At 38.5% G+C, this 17,390-nt stretch overlaps 3 protein-coding genes and 1 non-coding gene across 4 annotated transcripts in view; 2 read left to right on the forward strand and 2 right to left on the reverse strand.

The window, feature by feature from the left end:
- Positions 1 to 766: 766 nt before the first annotated feature.
- On the forward strand, positions 767 to 3,595 carry LOC110173821 (CDGSH iron-sulfur domain-containing protein 3, mitochondrial-like). The gene is made up of 3 exons (XM_020939821.2): positions 767 to 954; positions 2,064 to 2,180; positions 3,073 to 3,595. Exons 1-3 carry the CDS (start codon positions 835 to 837, stop codon positions 3,262 to 3,264), a joined length of 429 nt encoding a protein of 142 aa, XP_020795480.2. The 5' UTR covers positions 767 to 834; the 3' UTR covers positions 3,265 to 3,595.
- A 568-nt stretch (positions 3,596 to 4,163) lies between these two features.
- Positions 4,164 to 4,931, forward strand: LOC110173878 (uncharacterized). The gene is made up of 3 exons (XR_008632833.1): positions 4,164 to 4,188; positions 4,597 to 4,707; positions 4,778 to 4,931. It is a non-coding gene; the product is annotated as an uncharacterized LOC110173878 (transcript).
- A 781-nt stretch (positions 4,932 to 5,712) lies between these two features.
- On the reverse strand, positions 5,713 to 11,240 carry LOC110173829 (polycomb complex protein BMI-1-A). The gene is made up of 9 exons (XM_020939836.2): positions 10,881 to 11,240; positions 10,186 to 10,313; positions 9,923 to 10,019; positions 9,727 to 9,782; positions 9,512 to 9,641; positions 9,359 to 9,398; positions 9,045 to 9,143; positions 8,331 to 8,411; positions 5,713 to 7,032 (listed from the first exon to the last, which is right to left on the reverse strand). The coding sequence occupies exons 2-9, from the start codon at positions 10,301 to 10,303 to the stop codon at positions 6,640 to 6,642; spliced, it is 1,014 nt and encodes a 337-aa protein (XP_020795495.1). The 5' UTR covers positions 10,304 to 10,313; positions 10,881 to 11,240; the 3' UTR covers positions 5,713 to 6,639.
- Positions 11,241 to 16,566: 5,326 nt separating this feature from the next.
- The window catches only part of LOC110173872 (transcription factor Sp6-like), a 5,484-nt gene continuing 4,660 nt past the window's right edge, over positions 16,567 to 17,390 (reverse strand). The window contains exon 3 of the mRNA XM_020939880.2: positions 16,567 to 16,612. Within this exon, the coding sequence (XP_020795539.2) occupies positions 16,567 to 16,612 (46 nt within the window). The remainder of the gene's footprint in view (positions 16,613 to 17,390) is intronic.

A 17,390-nucleotide genomic window follows, 5' to 3' on the forward strand; every position in this document is an offset into this window, starting at 1 on the left:
TGTTTTGTTCATTTGTTTCATTCACACTCATGTTTGAATAACCATTTAGTATTATTCTGTCTGCATCTGCAAATCTCTAAATGCTCTTTTCCACCTTATGATTTCATGAAGCGGTAGTTTTCAAGTTAATAGCTAGGCCTACCTTTTATCTTTTGTTCAGTAGAGCTTGGAAACTTCAGGGCCAAAATCATCCAAATGCTTCTAGTGAAGGTGTATGGAGTTTAGAAAACACAGTGAAGAACTTCATATATTACCACATGACACTTCAAGGCAACGCAGAGTGTGAACTAAATATGCAGGGTTTGTTAAACATATGTGAATAAACACAGCTCCAGGAAACAGCTTTATAATACATAAATTAGAAATTAGCATAATATGAGCCCATTAAACTCAACCTTCTGGAGGTTCAACTAGCTCTATATTAATAGCCTATAAACTTGAACATGAATTCATTCAAACTATCTTCAGTTAGGGCTTGGTTGGTTTAATAATTATTAGGCCTACATGTATCATCTGTAAATTGTTTTAATGCCTTTATATGTATTATCTCTATGGAATTTAATGATTACACCTTTGTTTGCTTGCTTGCTTGCTTGTTTGCCTTTTTTCTTTTTTTTTTTAGGAACGATTATTTTATCATATGTCACCTCCTCCTTTTCTGCAATAAACTTCTTTGGGCGGGACACGAGCCTCGGCAGCCAATCACAGCACAGGCGCTGACGTCGACGGGGCCATGTTGGGACAGGTTAGGTTTTGTTTTGTAAGTTCTTTGCTGCTGTTCGTCCGTAGAGATTCTCTTGACTGAACTTTGTCATTTATGAACAAATTACTAATATGTATTTTTTTCGTTTTAATCCGGGGATACAAATGAACACAATCAGTTTTATCGTGGCGATGCAGAGAGGATGCCTGCAAACCTTGAGACGACCTCAACTCTTGGCTTCCTCTTCTATGGTAAGTCCCTTATGTTTACATTATTTCAGTAGCTGGTATTTTATTTAACTTTTATGTTGTTGAAATAATTTACTAATAAAATAATTTAATTATTTAATTAACTGTTGTAAAATGTGCATTATGCTGTATATGACCTTAACAACCGTTTCTATTCTTAAGGAATCTATAGGCTATACACGCCCAGACACACCTTCCCTTCATTCCTTACACACAAACTGATCCATTGACACCTGCAGCTTTGGGAGTAATTCGTGACTTAAAGGAAGTGTGTGGAATATTTAGATTTTAAGTTCCATTAACAGGGCCTAAATCTCTTGATGTGATGTTAAAATTAGAAAGCAGATTTTGGGTTGCTAGTTTCAGTGCTGAGTTGAGTTCAATCTAGTTGGTTTAAATTATTTAAACTGTCTCTAAATCCTCTCTCTGATCTCATTCCTCACGACCTAAACCCCAGCATCTGCTGTGCATCTGTTCCTACAATAATCTGTCCGTATACTGAGAAGGAGAAAGTGTGTATGTCAGGTTTAGGCACTGTCAACCCATGTTTATATGTGATTGTAGAATGTTGTTAAAAAACTGTAAGAACGCAGGCTATATACCGTTACTTTAATTATAGATAAACTGGCAAACACAACTTCTCCTGAATCACCTCAACACCTACAATAACTCCAACTGCATATAGATATAGTTGCAATAAATACAAAAAATATGATGGCTTATATTTGGGCAAAAGGAAAATATCCTCATAAAGTGCATTAATAGTCTTTGTTTAACTATTTTAATTGCCTTTCTTTGTATGTTTGTATGTATGTAAATAGTGGATGAATCTATTTAATTTGATTTATTTTAGTTCCTTTCTTTCACAATTATTTCATTTTACCTCAATAGTTCTTAATTGAATTTATTTATTTTGGATATTTGAATATTTGCATTCATTATAGCACTGCTTTTTGGAACTACAGCTACTCCGGAGGTGTAACTCACCTGGATTTCACCCATTTTGTCCAAACCACAGATAACTTTTTTCATGCTTGAACAATCCTGTGGCAATTTTATCTCAAGAGGTCGTGTGCCATGAGATCTATTAAATGTTTTATCTGATTTTGTAGATACCGTACCGTCTACAGTCCACAGAAGTCATTGCTGCTGCCCGCATACCCTACAGAGTGAAGTTAAAAGCGGGCAAACACTATGCTTGGTGTACATGTGGACATAGCAAGAAACAGGTTTGTAATCAAATGAACTGGGTTCAAATTTCAGGGGCCTAAAGGGGGCAAAGCACAGGATGTAAGTAATTTAGAGTCCATTCTCTGATGTTTACATTCCTCCAGGCCTGACACTTGGCTTTTGTGAGGCAGCTTGTTGGCAGACACGTACCAAGTTCTTAGACTGTTAAACATGTGCTGTTGGGTAAGACCATAGGGCTAAATGTGAGATTTAAGTCGTAGCAGCGAGCTAACAACTATTCTTAACATAGTAATTAATGAATCACATTTATACATATATAGCATTGATTTGGACACAAAGTTATTTTTTGCTCCCCATTCATGGAAGTAGCAAGCTGCTTTTGTAGCCACAGGTGCCCTGGGGTAGACTGGAAACGTGCCAAGGTGTGCCAATGGCTTCTCCATCTACCACCAGTCACTCCACCACCTTCACATCCATAATTTTGAATGGAGTATTTTGCTCAAGGGCACAACAGCAGTTTGCACTATTCAGTGTGGGTGAGTGTGGTCATCTCATTGTCAAATGTTAGTGGTTTAATCCCAGCTTTGGCTTCAGCAGTGATACTTTTTCTTTATGATTAGATTTTAGTTGTGTAGAAGGTAGAATAAATAACTACTAGTGTTTGATTCAGTTTATTTATTACAGCTCATGGTTTTAACAACATTGAACATTTTAGAATTTTGGGCGGATAATCCTGCTCTATCATCATTTTGTTTCAGTACTATCCTTAATTTTGTACACAGAAATATAGCACTCTTCAGAATTTGTTATCGTGACCTAATTTGTCTCGTTTGTGTCACTAAGCCTCTGCACACCTGTGACTACATTAATAGGCCTATTTTGCCTCAAACAAATAAAAAGAATGAATGGATGCTTTATATTTGTTTGCAGCCTTTCTGTGATGGAGCTCACCGGGCCAAAGCACCGAGCATGGAACCAATGCGCTTCACAGCTGAAAAAGATCGGACCGTCTTCCTTTGTGCCTGTAAGCAAACCAAAAACAGACCTTATTGTGATGGAAGCCACATAAAAGTAATCTTCAATGATGTAGTAAACTATGTGAAACGTGCATTCAAGAAATAGAGAATCATCCTTGAAGACAGTGTTGTGGAGTTGTACCAAAGTATGCCAGTCCATTGACAAAGCCATGTAAAACTGAAGCACTGAAAATCATTTTGCTGCATATAGCATGTACTGTATACTGCAATGTATAAATATGAGAGCTGATTACATACATTTTTAAGACCTTTTTTTTACCATTAATTTATATTAATAATTAATTTAATTAGACTTGTATCCTAGTTCATGTTGTGAATGTAATTCTGCTAGATGTATGTAAGATCGGCCTCATCTTTTATTGTTTTGTGGGATATTTTTGTATAAATAAATAATAAATGGCCTATGCATTATCAAATCACTTTGTTTATAATGAGAATTTAAAGATGCACTGTGTAATTTTTCTGGTGGAGGATCTGCAACCTGCTTGTCTCATGTAGGAGTTATTGCTATGCCTGAGAGTTCCACAGGTTAGCATTAAACTTATCTAACATAAATGTTTATACAGGTGCTCTTATTAATATTAAAAAAGATAAACTCACTGTGAGTGAGCTTAAAGATGTCCAAAAAATAAGTTTAATGCCATGCTGTGGAACACTGGCAATAGAAAAGAGACATTCATATCTCCATGGACACAAACAGGTGGTGGACAACCAGACAAGTTACATAGCAAGTGTTCATTCTTGTGTTTTAGCTTCCTTTTATATGCAACATTTTTGAACACTTAAAATGACCATTTTGTGAATTGAGAGTTAAATGCTGCCAGGCAAATAGTAAGGCACAGAAAATGTGGAGCATGATTGGTTAGAATTGGTCACGTGATACAGGAAGTATTTTTACTAGTGGCAGAATAGAGCACAAGCAGCTGAACTGTCACCTCCAGACATGCAGACATTAACCATATGGACAAGTGTCACTTTGAAACGCCCGTGGACCACAACAGCCTTTAAGGTAAATAAAAAGCTCCTGTTTATCCTTATCTGGTTTGGTTTACTAACCCATATTTTTGTCAGTGATACTAGACAGAGACAGCCATACAATACCAGTACCGCCTTGATATTTAGCTAGCCATTATTAGGTCAGTATAAGAAGTATTAGGAGCAGTATTCGTTTGTAGCTTGTAGACTTAAGTTACAACGTTATCCTGTTTCTATTACATTACATTACTACCAATAATAAGAAATTATTAAAACAGTGATATATATATATTTTATTAATTACTTAATGATATTTAGGTCTATAATTTTAATTAAAAAAATAACAAGCTTTTCATGGGAAATTGTGGAATAACTCTGGTAATACGCCCCCTACAGGACATGAGTCAGAATTGAAGCATTTGAAATTGATTTCTTTTCACAGCTCTGCACGTTCCCACCTGAGCCGGTAATCCCATGCAAGAAACCTTTTAAAGTGGATGTTATTGGTGGAAAACGGTATTCATGGTGCACATGTGGATACAGCAAAAAGCAGGTAAAAAAAAAAGGTTAAAATTTTCAAATTAATATTGAAAATGTGTATTCTTCCTTGAAATCCTCTCTAGAAGTTTTCTTTTTCAGCCTTACTGTGATGGAGCCCACAAATTAAAAGCACCAACCTTCACTCCTCTTCGTTTTTTCCCTGACAAAGACATGACAATATATTTATGTGGCTGTAAATACACCAATAACCCACCATACTGTGATGGCACGCACAAGCAGGATTTCATAGTGTCTGCTCCGCTGTATGAACAAATGGACTCTTAACATCTACCTAAACCTGGTTCAGTTGTCTCTTAGGTTGTGTTCACACTTATACATAGTCACACATCAAATTTTTTACTACACTTAGATTTGACCATGACCAAACAAAGTCTACAGGATTAGTTTGAGATCAAAAACAAACCAGGGCAAGGGTGAATGCAGCCTGTACAGTCTTTTCTGTCAGCTCTTTTCAATTGTAGATTATATTTTGTGATTTTGCTTTCATAAACCCTGAAGTCCTGAATGGTTGCACAGGTACATGGGTAAAATGTTAAGACTCAATTTTAACTTTCTGTAACACCAGTGTCCATTTAAGATTCGTATTGATTCTCATATATGATGGTTCGGTCAACTTCAAAGAAATTGAAAACATTATTCACAAACACAAAATGGGAGCTTCAGTTTTACTACCTCACCTCAGTATTTATATTATATAGTTGGTGTATACTTTTGTGCCTAATATACTAATGGAATTAAGTTGGCCAAGTTACTTGACGCACAATATCAAAATCTGAACAAATGTGCCAAAATGTGTTTATATTAATGTGAATAAAGACGTGGATACTCTGCTATACAAAAGTTTATGTAAACTTTCCTGGTGGAGGGTCCATTACCTGCTTGTCTCCATGGAAATGTTACTGCTTTGTGTGGTGTATGTATCATATCATGGAGACGAGTAGACACCACTAGGCCAAGTTAATAGGACTGTGGAGAGGCGATTCACAGTAAGAATGCATGTTTTTCAAAGTATTTTATTTTAGCAATAAAAAATGGTTTTATGCCATACTATGGAACTTTCCAGGCAACGCAATTACATCTCTGTCGAAACAAGGCGTTGGTTGACCCTCATTTAATAGTCATTGAGAAAAAATTATTTAAAGATAATAGCATTGTGGATTTAATCAGGACGCTTAGGTCAGATAACTATTAAGTAAACATTTTTATTGACCTAAAACATGCATGTATGGCCAATCAAAACGCCTCCATGTCTGATGTCAAGAAAATGCATGGAATGTAGAAATTTGAGGAGCTACAACATACGCACACGTCCAAAATTCATATCCCTTTTGAGGTTGTGGGCTGTCATTAGATGAAATTCATGATTTTCTAATATACATAAAACAGTGGTAGTGCTTAAAACATTTGTTAAAGGATAAATGCCTTCTCTTGCTTGAAAATAGTTGTTGGTTGTGTTATGAAAGTGCATTGTCAGTGAAGAATGAAGACTATACCAGACACTTATACAGCAGTTATTAACATGGAAGTTTAAAGGCAAATATTTTAGCTCTTCATGTACATCCAATAGCTTTTTGACTCATGTTTTACCAAAGCCAAATAGATGAGAACATATGGAAATGGAACAGACACACCGCATATACAATACAAAACAATTACAATATCTTGTATAAAAGATAAGTTTATACATATTATGCACACATGCTCACATTTGTTACATACTATACAGTTCTTACGTGTGCATGGGTCTAGTCTAACACACAGAAACACACATACAAGTGTCTATTTGGCCAAAGAACCAGTAATTTTCAGCAGATAGAAATTGGATTCTGCCACAGATTTGTCCTTCAAATTCTGGACATTTTGCCGTTTAGAAAAAAAAGGGACGCAATTGAAAAACTGTCCTCCCATTGAGAATATAAAGTGGTTAAGTCGTAGCTCCACTCTTATCACCTCCCCTGCCTTCTTCTTTGCCATTTCCACTACTCGTGCCATTAACAGTCACCTTTCGTGAGCCACTGCCCCCTTGTTTTGAGGCTTGGGAGTGTCGCTGAGAGTTGGGCACTGTGGCATTACAGTTGGAGGAGGTTTGCGAGGAGGGTGGCTGGTTTTTGGGTGAAGATCCAGACTGTTGCGAGGTGCCTCTGGGTGTTGATGGGGTAGCAGATGGGGGACTGTGGAGAGCTTTGTCACTGTGGGAGTCACTTTCGGATGTGGGGCTTGTATTGACCCCGTCCGAGTTACCTGCAGCGACTGACTGGGACAGCCTCCTGCGCTTCCGGTTGGGTTTGACCAAATACTGCAGCGGGATAGGCCCAGTCTATGAAGGATAAGAATCAGTTATGTTTTGAGAGTTATAGCTAAAGGACTATTGATATTAAACAGCTGGGTTAAGAGGCTATATGCACTGCAAGCACATAAAGAGGAATTCAGTTTTTAAATGAACTACTGAGTTTTTAATGAAGGCCTGCTTATCTCCACTCAGATGTTATGGCTTTGCCTGGACTGTATCATGGTATGGGAATGAGCTTAAAAAGGTGACATCGCCAGGCAATCTTACAGGTCAGATCTCCGGATGCAAACCTGCTCACAGTAAGAATGCATATTTTGAGCAATAAAATAAATGCAAGATGTCATGATCCCTTTAATACCATACTGTGGAACATTTTAGGCAAAATGATAACATTTCCTTGACCATAGAGGCAAGCAGGTGATGCTGATAATCATAAAATTTTAAAGTTATGCAAAAAAAAAAAAACGACAAAAAAAAATTTTTTTTTTCAATTTTCTGCCAATACAAACCCATGAAAATGACTCTCCTGTTTAAAATACTCACATACAGTTAATAGCCAAATTATTACAATACTAAATTGAAGCATAATACAATGGTCATTTACTGGAGTAAAGCAGAAGTAAGCATCTGCAAACTTTTAAGGCTAGACTTTTCACCTCTTGTTCAAAAGATTTCAGCTCAAATTGAACTTGTCATATGCAAGTTGAGAGATTTAAAAACTACTTCCAGATGCTAACATCACACTAAATGCAATGTCAAATGTTTTAAAAGAAACACTATTCATTTGTATACAATTTCACAACAAATGGAGAAATGGCAATCTACTTTAAATTGCACATATCAGCATAGATTTTTGGAAATGTTTTATTCTCAAAACTCTTTACTGCACTGTTTTTAAATTTAAGTTGTTCAAATGTTTCCTCATCCCTTACCACAATAAAGGACTTTTGTCAGATCTGTCAAACCAGTTGCTTAAATATACATAACTTTTCATGCTTAAAAGGTACCTTGCAAGTTTTCCTATAAAATTAAACCCTTCATAATTTTGTGGACAATTTTGTATTATTTAATTAAGGATCCAGAGCAAAGACTACTCTCCCTCACCACTCACCACCAACCTGGCCTGACAAAATGTCCCATTAATTGGATTTCAGATGCCATTTAAAAGTCTATATTTTGTTTTGATTTGGTCCTAATTTGTCATCACTCTGAAACCCAGGGATACTCAGTGATGTGCCTCTTATCTTTACTCAATATAAAATGATTGTAGTCTCAAGTGTTTGCAAAAGACACACCCATTTACATGATAATGTAAAAGTACTCACTCTTCTCCACTCATAAAAGTAGGCAATATCCATTAGTGTGTAATAGTCCTTCAAGGGTTCATCTCCATATAACACCTCCACCTGCAAGAAACACGAAAAGGCAACCTTTTGTTTTTATTATAGCTCAACCACTTTTAACTCAGAAATCAAGTCTGTATTGATTTCATGTATACTAACAGACCACTATATGTAAAATACTTAAATGAAATTGTAATTGCACCACATATTTGGGGGAACAAACAACACATAAAGGAGACTTAAAGTTGAACTAAGTAACTTTTAGTACAGGGTCTGCTTGTCTCCATGGAAATTTTATTACTTTGCCTGAAAGTTCCACAGTTTGGTGGTATTAACCTTATCTATCTCCATGGAGACAAAAAGCTGATGTCACCAAATCAAGTTACATGTTTGTGGAGAGGTGACCCCACTCATAGTACATACGCATGATTGTCAAGGTATTTTTGAGCAATATAAACATCTGTAAAAACACTTTAAAAAATGATGATACATTCCAGATAAATCAATGACATCTCCATTGAGAGATGCAGGTGACTGACCCAAACCTGAAAAGTTACATCTTGCACCTTAAAATATTTTCCCTATGGCTGTGTTTAACTTAACAATTAAAAGATAACCAAGCTGACACACCTAGGTACGAATGTTACAGTTCATACAAACCATAATTCATTTTGTGTAGCTAAAGTGGTGAATTACCCGATAGTTGCTGGGTATGTCCATCTTGCTTCTGAGGAACTTTGCCAGGTGCATGACGGACATGGCAGCGGGGCACTGCAGGAATCGTTTACCATTGGACTGAAGACAAGAGCAAAAATCCACAATTAGTATGGATTCAAAAACTATATAACCCAAACAAGACCTCCTATAAATATTCAAATACTTAATATGCCATTAACAAAGTCTGGAGAAGTATGTTGCTACTGAGTACAGTAAAAATATGATACAATATGATGTTACAATGTTTAGCATCACTTGTCACCTTCTCTAATAAATAAATCTATTCAATGTACCTTATCATTGTCCACTTCTGAATGCTGTTTGTCCTTATTTCTGCAAAATCAAGCAGAACATACAGTAAAACGTATGTATAAATGAATCACACTTTGGAAAAAAATAATAATATCATCACAATAAACAGATAGTACAGTGTCATAGTGACTCACTTGTTCCTCTCGTAGAACTGTATGGAAAGACTGATGATTTCATCCTCCGCGATATTAAACGTCTCTACTACTTCCCCAGGCTCCAGCTCACGGTTTTCTGCATAAAAGTCCCGTCGCCTCTTCATCTCATCTTAGCACATAGAAACACATGCAGATATTAAGTTTCTAAACTAGATTTGAAAACAACATGTTGATCATATGAGATTAAATCATACCTTTGAATAGCCCTGGGACAAGCTTATATACAATATCTTGTAGGGTTTTGTCAGCTCTTGAAAAAAATTTAAGCAAATCATCAATAAAGCTGAATAGATAATAACAGCTTACTTGCTGTTTCTTCCATAATTAGCATTATAGATGTCTAACATTTTATGGAAGCAGCAGGCTCCGTACAGAGAAACTGTTGCTCACCTGATGCTGAGCTGTGGACACGTCTTATGAACCTGGACATCACATCGAGGACAGAACTTATTTGTCTCCAAAAAGGCAACGATACATGTTTTACAAACTACAAACAGAAAAGAACATCAGGTGATCAAAAAGTGCCTTTAGATACTGTTCTATAGACCCCTTTATCAGACTTCTATAACAGGACCATGGCAATACAGGCCAACTCTAATTTCCGCCTGGGGTAAATAAAGACATGTAGGCCAACGGCTGACCAAGAAACTTACAGGAGTGCAGGCACTCTACAATGGTGGTGGCATCAACTAAGTAGCCAGCGCACAGTGGACATGTGAGGTGAGGGTTGAGCTCCGTGATTTTAATCCGGCTGGGCTGCATTTTCTCCATCTGGACTGGTCTGTGGAGAGAGCGCACAGAAGGTCTTGTTACACAGGGCACGGAGAGGTCTGCAGGGTCTGGACCATCTCCCATCTGGTCAATAAGCAGCTACTCAGCGCGCAGACAATGTCTGCAGCTCGTCCTTGGGACAGCCGGGGAGTGAAGCACGACAAAGGGGGCTTGTGGTCGATATTCCCTGCAGCAAATACACGTTGGTGGCCACTCTAGTGGTAAATATCATGTTATGAGCGAGACAGATCCGGGGATAAGTCTGTGAGCCGCTCAGAGCGCAGCGCAGCGGCTCAATGGCCCCAGTGTGGCCTCATCCAAGCATCGCTCCAACAAAGAGCCTTCCGCGTCCCGGCGACCACCAACCACAGACCCGGGCACATCCAGAGCAAACGGACGCTCGCACATACAGTTCACAGCAGCACAAAGCAGCCATCTTACATTCACTGACAGGGCTATGGGCTATATGAAGAGGCGAACAAGAGACACTCAAATGTGACACCGTGCACTTTATGTGTCCCTCCGCGAGCAGCGTCGCGTCGCCGCACAAACATCAGATTTATCGCATTGTTCCTACCTGATTACACATCAAAGTCCGCCTCTGCTCCACTCACGATCCAGCTGAATTATTGGGACTTCTCTGGATTTTGCAGCAGCGCCAGAAAATGGCTTTTTTCAGCCCCGTCAGAGGACAGCCCATTTTTTGTCACGTGACATTATTTTGTCGCCTTGGTCTCGGGCTCAGGGACAGGGAGGCTCTGCAGGCCCTGTACTTTTCTTTCTTCAGTATTTCTCTCTTGTGTCAGCGCACATTCACGTTTAAACCGGCGCTGGCCGCTTTATTTTACGAGTAAAATCGAGGGGCCCTCTGTGTGGCTCCGCCCCCCGCTGCTCTGCTCCTCTCGGTGTAATTGATTTAGCGCTGAGCTGAGTGCGGCCTGCAGGCCTCATGGCCCAGGGCCCGGAGTGGGCCACAGACCTCCACTACTACAGCTGTGTCTGTGTGGGCTCAGCACTGCGCAGGCAGAGACAGAGCCTGTGGAGCTATGAGAACGAAACTATTGACGTTTATTTAAAATACCACTAATGATCATAATTTTGCACGCCTATAGCCAAATGTTAAACCAAATATTTTAGAACAGCGCCTTTTGGCTCAACACATACAGATAATTCTTATAGGTTAATTTCATTAGTCCAGGGTACGAAGGTAACTAGACATTTTCAACGTATCCTTCAGTGTCTTCGTTTTATATGGGTCCTAGTTAAAACTCGAGCCCTGTCAGAATAACTATAGATATTTGTCTTCAAAATGTTTTGTGTAGACTAACTGGTGATGCTGTACTTGTTAGGATAGGTATATTTTCCACTCTTCTCACTCTGCCTGGTCTGTTAATGTGTCTTGTCTGTCTTTCAACTAATGGTTTCAGTACATAAAATGTCATAATATGACTTTGATGGAAACATTTACATTTCTAAATTGAGGTTACGTGATATTACAGTTTCCAAAACTGCATTATTGACTCAAAAATGATGGAAAAACATGACTTCAGAAACCTTCAGAAGTTCGAAAACCTTACGTTAAGATTACAATTGCGTTAAATCCATAATGCATCGTTACATTCTATCACTCTGACCAAAAGGCCTGTATAATATAATTATTTCCCCGTACTTTAAACGCCTCTTGTGTTTCCACATGTCGGCCAGCCGGGGGCGCTGTTGACTGTGGAGTGCAGCACAGACGCCATCTTGAGGAGACCCCAGTGACTGACAACAACTGGAGCGCATCATGATGGGGTTACCGATGTCCAACTAAAGCAACATCACGTCACTTTCAGGGCTGCGGACGAAAGCGAAGCAGAGGACCTGTTGGCTGAGTGTTCGAGGCCGAGGCTGGTTGTTCCCACGCCGCTGCCTGGAGCTCCATGGCCGGCTGAAGGCTCGTCTCCCGCGGCCTGCTCTGCTCCGGAGGAGGAAGGGTGGTGACGGCGCAAAATGCTCCACCGCTGACCAACAGCACAGCTTACCCTTATCCAGAGACTCAGCGGGCTGGACAACGAGCACGATGCACTTATAGACGTTTAAAGCTCTTAATTTCACACATTTCTATTGTAAAGGCTTTGAACGACAGCGATAGTCGTGCGGAGCTGAATTCATCCGGAGACATGTCATCCAACTGCACCAGCGCTGCGCCCGTCAGCGCCAGCAAAACCAAGACGAAAAAGAAGCATTTTATAGGACAAAAAGTCAAACTATTCCGTGCAAGCGAGCCTATTCTCAGCGTTTTAATGTGGGGAGTCAACCACACGGTAAATATATTCTAAAATCCTTTGTTTTGCGCTGTTTGTGCTGCTGTTTTGATTTTGCTAGCTTGCTAGCCAGCTGCTATAGGACTGCACTAAAATTTCTGACTGTCACCTATATAGTCATTTCCACGTCTATTACTGTTTAATTAAGCGTGCATGTAGCAGAGTGCACTGTCTCGAAGTTAACCACGTCGTTTGTGCAGTTTGCTCATGCACAATCCTGTCGCATGCATGTGTACATGGCAGAGATTTTCTAGCAAAAGGCAAAAACGCAGCTGTAGGTGTGACTCTCGGATTTGCGTGCTTGTTGTAGAAAGGGTAGACAACAATCTGACATCATGAATCATGTATGGGGCTGTTTTGGAACCAGGTCGTGAGCTGCAAGGGGCAACAGGGAGGGGTGTGACCGCAGACGCCACGGCTACACACATGCACAGCACACGGCTAGACAGAACACAACGGCAGCATCTTGTAGCGAGCAAACCTGCACGTAATTCTCCACGTAATACACGCCTATGTAGATATTCTTGCTACTGTCTATTATTGCATCTTCTCGCAATATAAATAGCTCAAGGGACGTACACTATCGCATTGCCTTTTGGCATTGGCACCCTTTGACTATTTAAGCACATTGAAGGACAGAATGCTCTGTGTTGATGGATGGGGAGGTTTTGCACCAACAGCAGTTTTGTGTTCTTGCCCACTGTGCAATGCATTACATCTCAGTACTGACTTGTCTGTACGTACGCACACCCACGCACCGGGATACCGCCTCTATAACACAACTTTGAATATAGAAGCCCCCAACCAAGCACAGTGGTTATTAATGACCCTAGATGAGTCTTACTCAAGCAAGAAACCAAGGAAATACCAAGTCTCCAGATCAGTGATGGTATATTTAATTAATTGTGGAGTAACAATACTGATAATCTTATGTAGGTCAATTTAATACTGCTGTTTTAAGCATGTGAAGATTATCCATGACTTAAATGTACATGTCTAATACATTCAATAACATAGAGGTTGTGGGTTAGATTTCTGGACTGACCAATAGTAGACATGTTCTCCCCAGCTTGTCTATAGAAGTAGGATGTGTATAGGCTGTCAAATCCGAATTTACTTTTTTAAGGGAGTGATTTTCAGTGCTATGCAGTCTGCAATAGCCAACCTTTGGATTGGATATTTACCAGCTTTAGCCTTTCATTGACAAAAAATATAAATATCTTACCCCATTTTAGATTTTATAACAGTTATGTCAGGTACTGTAAGAATAAGTGATAGACATTTGAATTACACCCACAACCATCACTAATCAGTCATAACCAGGTAATAAGTAGATACTCAGGTTTAAGAGACTGTAAATGGGTTGGCAGTTGTTATATAGCAAAGTGTTTGGCAGCTAGATCCCAGCTCTGATTAGTGCATTATGTTGTGTCCATGAGCAAAACACCACAGCTACCTTGCCCATATTTGAATATGGTGTGTCATTGACCGGCGACATTAAGGGAGGATATTGGGGGTAAATTTGTGTTAATTGGTCAAACAAAACCACACACTTGTAATACTTTACCGACATATATCCTGGAACTGTATTTTGTCAGAGAGTCAGAGAAATGCATAGTCCATTTATATAAAAACTTTGTGACTTTAAGTACAAATCAAAGAAAAGAAACAAAAGACTGAAAAGCAGCATGCATTTCAGTCAAATCAAGCAGCACTAAAATCTGACGTAAAAAAATATATATATTTAGGTCTAAATGCTGTGAGGATCTTTTGAGATGAAACATCACTTTAGTGTGCTACAATAAGCAGCTGTGATTGGATAGTTGTGATTAAAATACAACAGTTGTCTGATACACTCTATGGTCAGATCCTCCTGTGTTCGACCAGAAAGTAGGAGGGACTGGCAAGTCAGTGGTGGCTATAGTAGATCACCAGTGTGTGGGGAGTGAATGAATAATGCAACAAAAATGACTTTGACTGTCAAGAAACCCACATTTCAAAAACAATGTATTATTATTATTTCAGATATAACAAAGATAACACACTTTTTATGAGTCTACGCAAACCATGAAAAACCAACAGCTCTGTCCCCAAGTGTAAAATGCGTGGACTAAGCATCCTGTTAATAATATGACTACCACTGCAGTAGCTCCAGTAACTCGGGTGGTGCGTGTGGGAAGCTACACGCAGGCCCGCTGATTTGAGGTGTGGGCGGGAAGTCGATCCAAGACATCAAACAGACTTTTCATCAAAGCACTTTTCTCAAACTCACAAGTTGAATGCATTTTTAATCGCGTCGCAGCTTCAGCACCAGAGGACACTTTCCACACACTGTCACTGGCTGTTTGGCTCATGTTATACGCAGCTTGTTTCATGTCAGTAGTACTTCTAGAAACATACTGTAAATGTTTAAAGAATAATGATGGTGAAAAATACTCAATGAAAGTATTGGCATTATTTCAATTCAAATTATGAAAAGAGGCTAAAAAAAAGTTACCAGAACCACTTAACACTGATAGTTATATTTTTGCCAACTTTGCTATGAAGTTTTGGTAACGTACCGTGAATATACATTTTAATAATAGTCATAATAGATTACTTTTACCGCACTTTTCTGGACACTCAATGTCCTAGTTTTCTTCACCAGATGTTGATGAGTACATTCTGGGTGCTTTCTTTTTTTTTTGGCTGCTGTCTCATTTTAATTGCTTCCTTCCAGTGGACATTTAGTTCAAGTTACCATAATGCACATGAAATCATTGCATCTATTAGACAAATCTCAAATTACATTTCATGCTGTCTTTCATTTCGACCATGCTTTCATGAGAATTATCTTTTGTTTTCAATGAAGATAAAACTCGTATCCAGTGTTTTTCACTTTTAGCTTTAGCTAGCTGATGCCCCCTGTCCTTATTTTGGGGCCTCTTGAGGTGAAAAGTTAATGATTGTGGTTATAGTAAACAGACAGTAGCAGAGATTTCCAGCAGACATCTAAAATACAGCCTCATCAATGAATCACTCTTCTTTTAATATGCAATGACTCATTTGTAAATACTTTGAAGCCTTTGTATTCAGTGCACACCTTGGCCTTGTTGAGCTTGAAAGTCTGGGATATTTTTTCCTCAAACACTCAATATAAACTGTGTCTCAAAATAATCTGAAAAGTTTCAATTTCTGAATGCCAGGTTTAGTCCTGTTTTGTAAGTCTTGGTTACATGCTGTCTTGCTTCTAGATCTGGTTTAGTCCTGGACCAAAAGAATATGGATCCAGTTTAGGTCTAAGTTTGTTTTGGTTTTAACCTTGCTTTTTCATGTATTATTTAGTATTACACTGTAACACATGTTGATCATAATTTAATATTTTCTTCATTGCAAACCACTGTAACACCATGATATTGACAGCTTGATAATAGAAACAGATCCATTGGCTCCAAAAACTCAAAACTGCAGAACTGAAATGCACCTCATCTTCATAGTCCTATATCACCATAGCAACCCATACAGTTTCACCTTTGACCCAGTGTATATGTTTTTGGGTAATAACAAGTGCAGAAAAGCAGGTAGAGATAGGAGGTAGTAGGTGAAAACAGAAATTGTCTCAAATGCAGGACAAGCAAAATAGAAGTCTAAGTAAATTAAGGACAAAGGAAAACTGTTATGACATGGTTAAAAGTTCATCAGTTAATTTTACATAGTATTTGCTGTTTTTGGTCCTCATTTGATACAGTTTGGTGACAACATAGCTCTCCTTAGTTTCCTCCAAGTTCTATTTTAAAGTCAGTATTTATTGTGAAGATTAAGGCTAAATCTGTCTATTTTCTTCCTCTCTTTCAGATCAACGAGTTAAGTAATGTGCCTGTACCAGTAATGTTGATGCCAGATGACTTTAAAGCCTACAGTAAGATCAAAGTGGACAACCACCTATTTAACAAGTAGGTACTCTGTTATCTCACTCTGTCAACAGCCCTGCCTTAATCCAAGCTTAAACTGCTGTAAGGTCAGCCTGTGGGGTTGGATAACAAGGATACAACTGTCTTGATTTTAACTAGACATCCAGCAGAAAATGATCTTAAAACATCAACAAATACAGTTGAAAGGTTTTAGTTGTCAGACGAATGAATGATTGAACTGTAAAATATCAGTACATATTTTTCTATATCTATTTGGAATGTGTCAATTTTTTACATTACATACATTTTTTACATTACACACATACTTATATTCTTTTTGGAGCAAAATTTATACATTTACACATTTTTGGCAATAATTGGCTCTGGCAGGAATCAAAAAGTGATACAAAAATGATACATACCTGAAAAAACCCAAGACACTCAGTAAGGCTGCACAATTTTGCATATTCACATTATAATCAACTTTTTACAGAATTGAAAACCAATACATATGTTTCAGAGGTTGAAACTACAGGTACAACAACGCTTTTCTTTTGTTTGTTGCAGATGACCTACTATCTAAATAATTACAACCTGTGTGATCTTAAATTGCTATTTCATTTCAGTTGCTATATATTGTGCAACCCTAGCCCAGTACATGGTAGATATTCGGTTGTGTTGTGACTCTTGCTTCTAAACATGTTACTCTGCTGCTTTCTGACTGTGGCTTTACAGGAAGTGAAATCATGCTCCGGAGGTTAAGCTGCCTCCACGATGACACTTCTCAAAGTATTTTAACTGAGCACCATTGCAGTTCATACGCTGCATGTAACTTAAATACAACAACAGCTGTTTTGGCTGTCGTAAAATAAAATCTGTACAAAAAGTGTT

This window comes from Boleophthalmus pectinirostris, unplaced genomic scaffold (genome assembly GCF_026225935.1).
Source record: "Boleophthalmus pectinirostris isolate CB_2022bp ecotype Guang Dong unplaced genomic scaffold, ASM2622593v1 HiC_scaffold_22, whole genome shotgun sequence".
Lineage (NCBI taxonomy): Eukaryota > Metazoa > Chordata > Actinopteri > Gobiiformes > Gobiidae > Boleophthalmus > Boleophthalmus pectinirostris.

Coding starts and splice junctions, on each gene's coding strand:
- LOC110173821 (XM_020939821.2), top strand. CDS start 835: ATGTATTTTTTTCGTTTTAATCCGGGGATACAAATGAACACAATCAGT. Junction 955..2,063: donor TCTTGGCTTCCTCTTCTATG/GTAAGTCCCTTA, acceptor CTGATTTTGTAG/ATACCGTACCGTCTACAGTC. Junction 2,181..3,072: donor GTGGACATAGCAAGAAACAG/GTTTGTAATCAA, acceptor ATTTGTTTGCAG/CCTTTCTGTGATGGAGCTCA.
- LOC110173829 (XM_020939836.2), bottom strand. CDS start 10,303: ATGGAGAAAATGCAGCCCAGCCGGATTAAAATCACGGAGCTCAACCCT. Junction 10,020..10,185: donor TGTAGAGTGCCTGCACTCCT/GTAAGTTTCTTG, acceptor TTCTGTTTGTAG/TTTGTAAAACATGTATCGTT. Junction 9,783..9,922: donor TGTCCACAGCTCAGCATCAG/GTGAGCAACAGT, acceptor ATTTTTTTCAAG/AGCTGACAAAACCCTACAAG.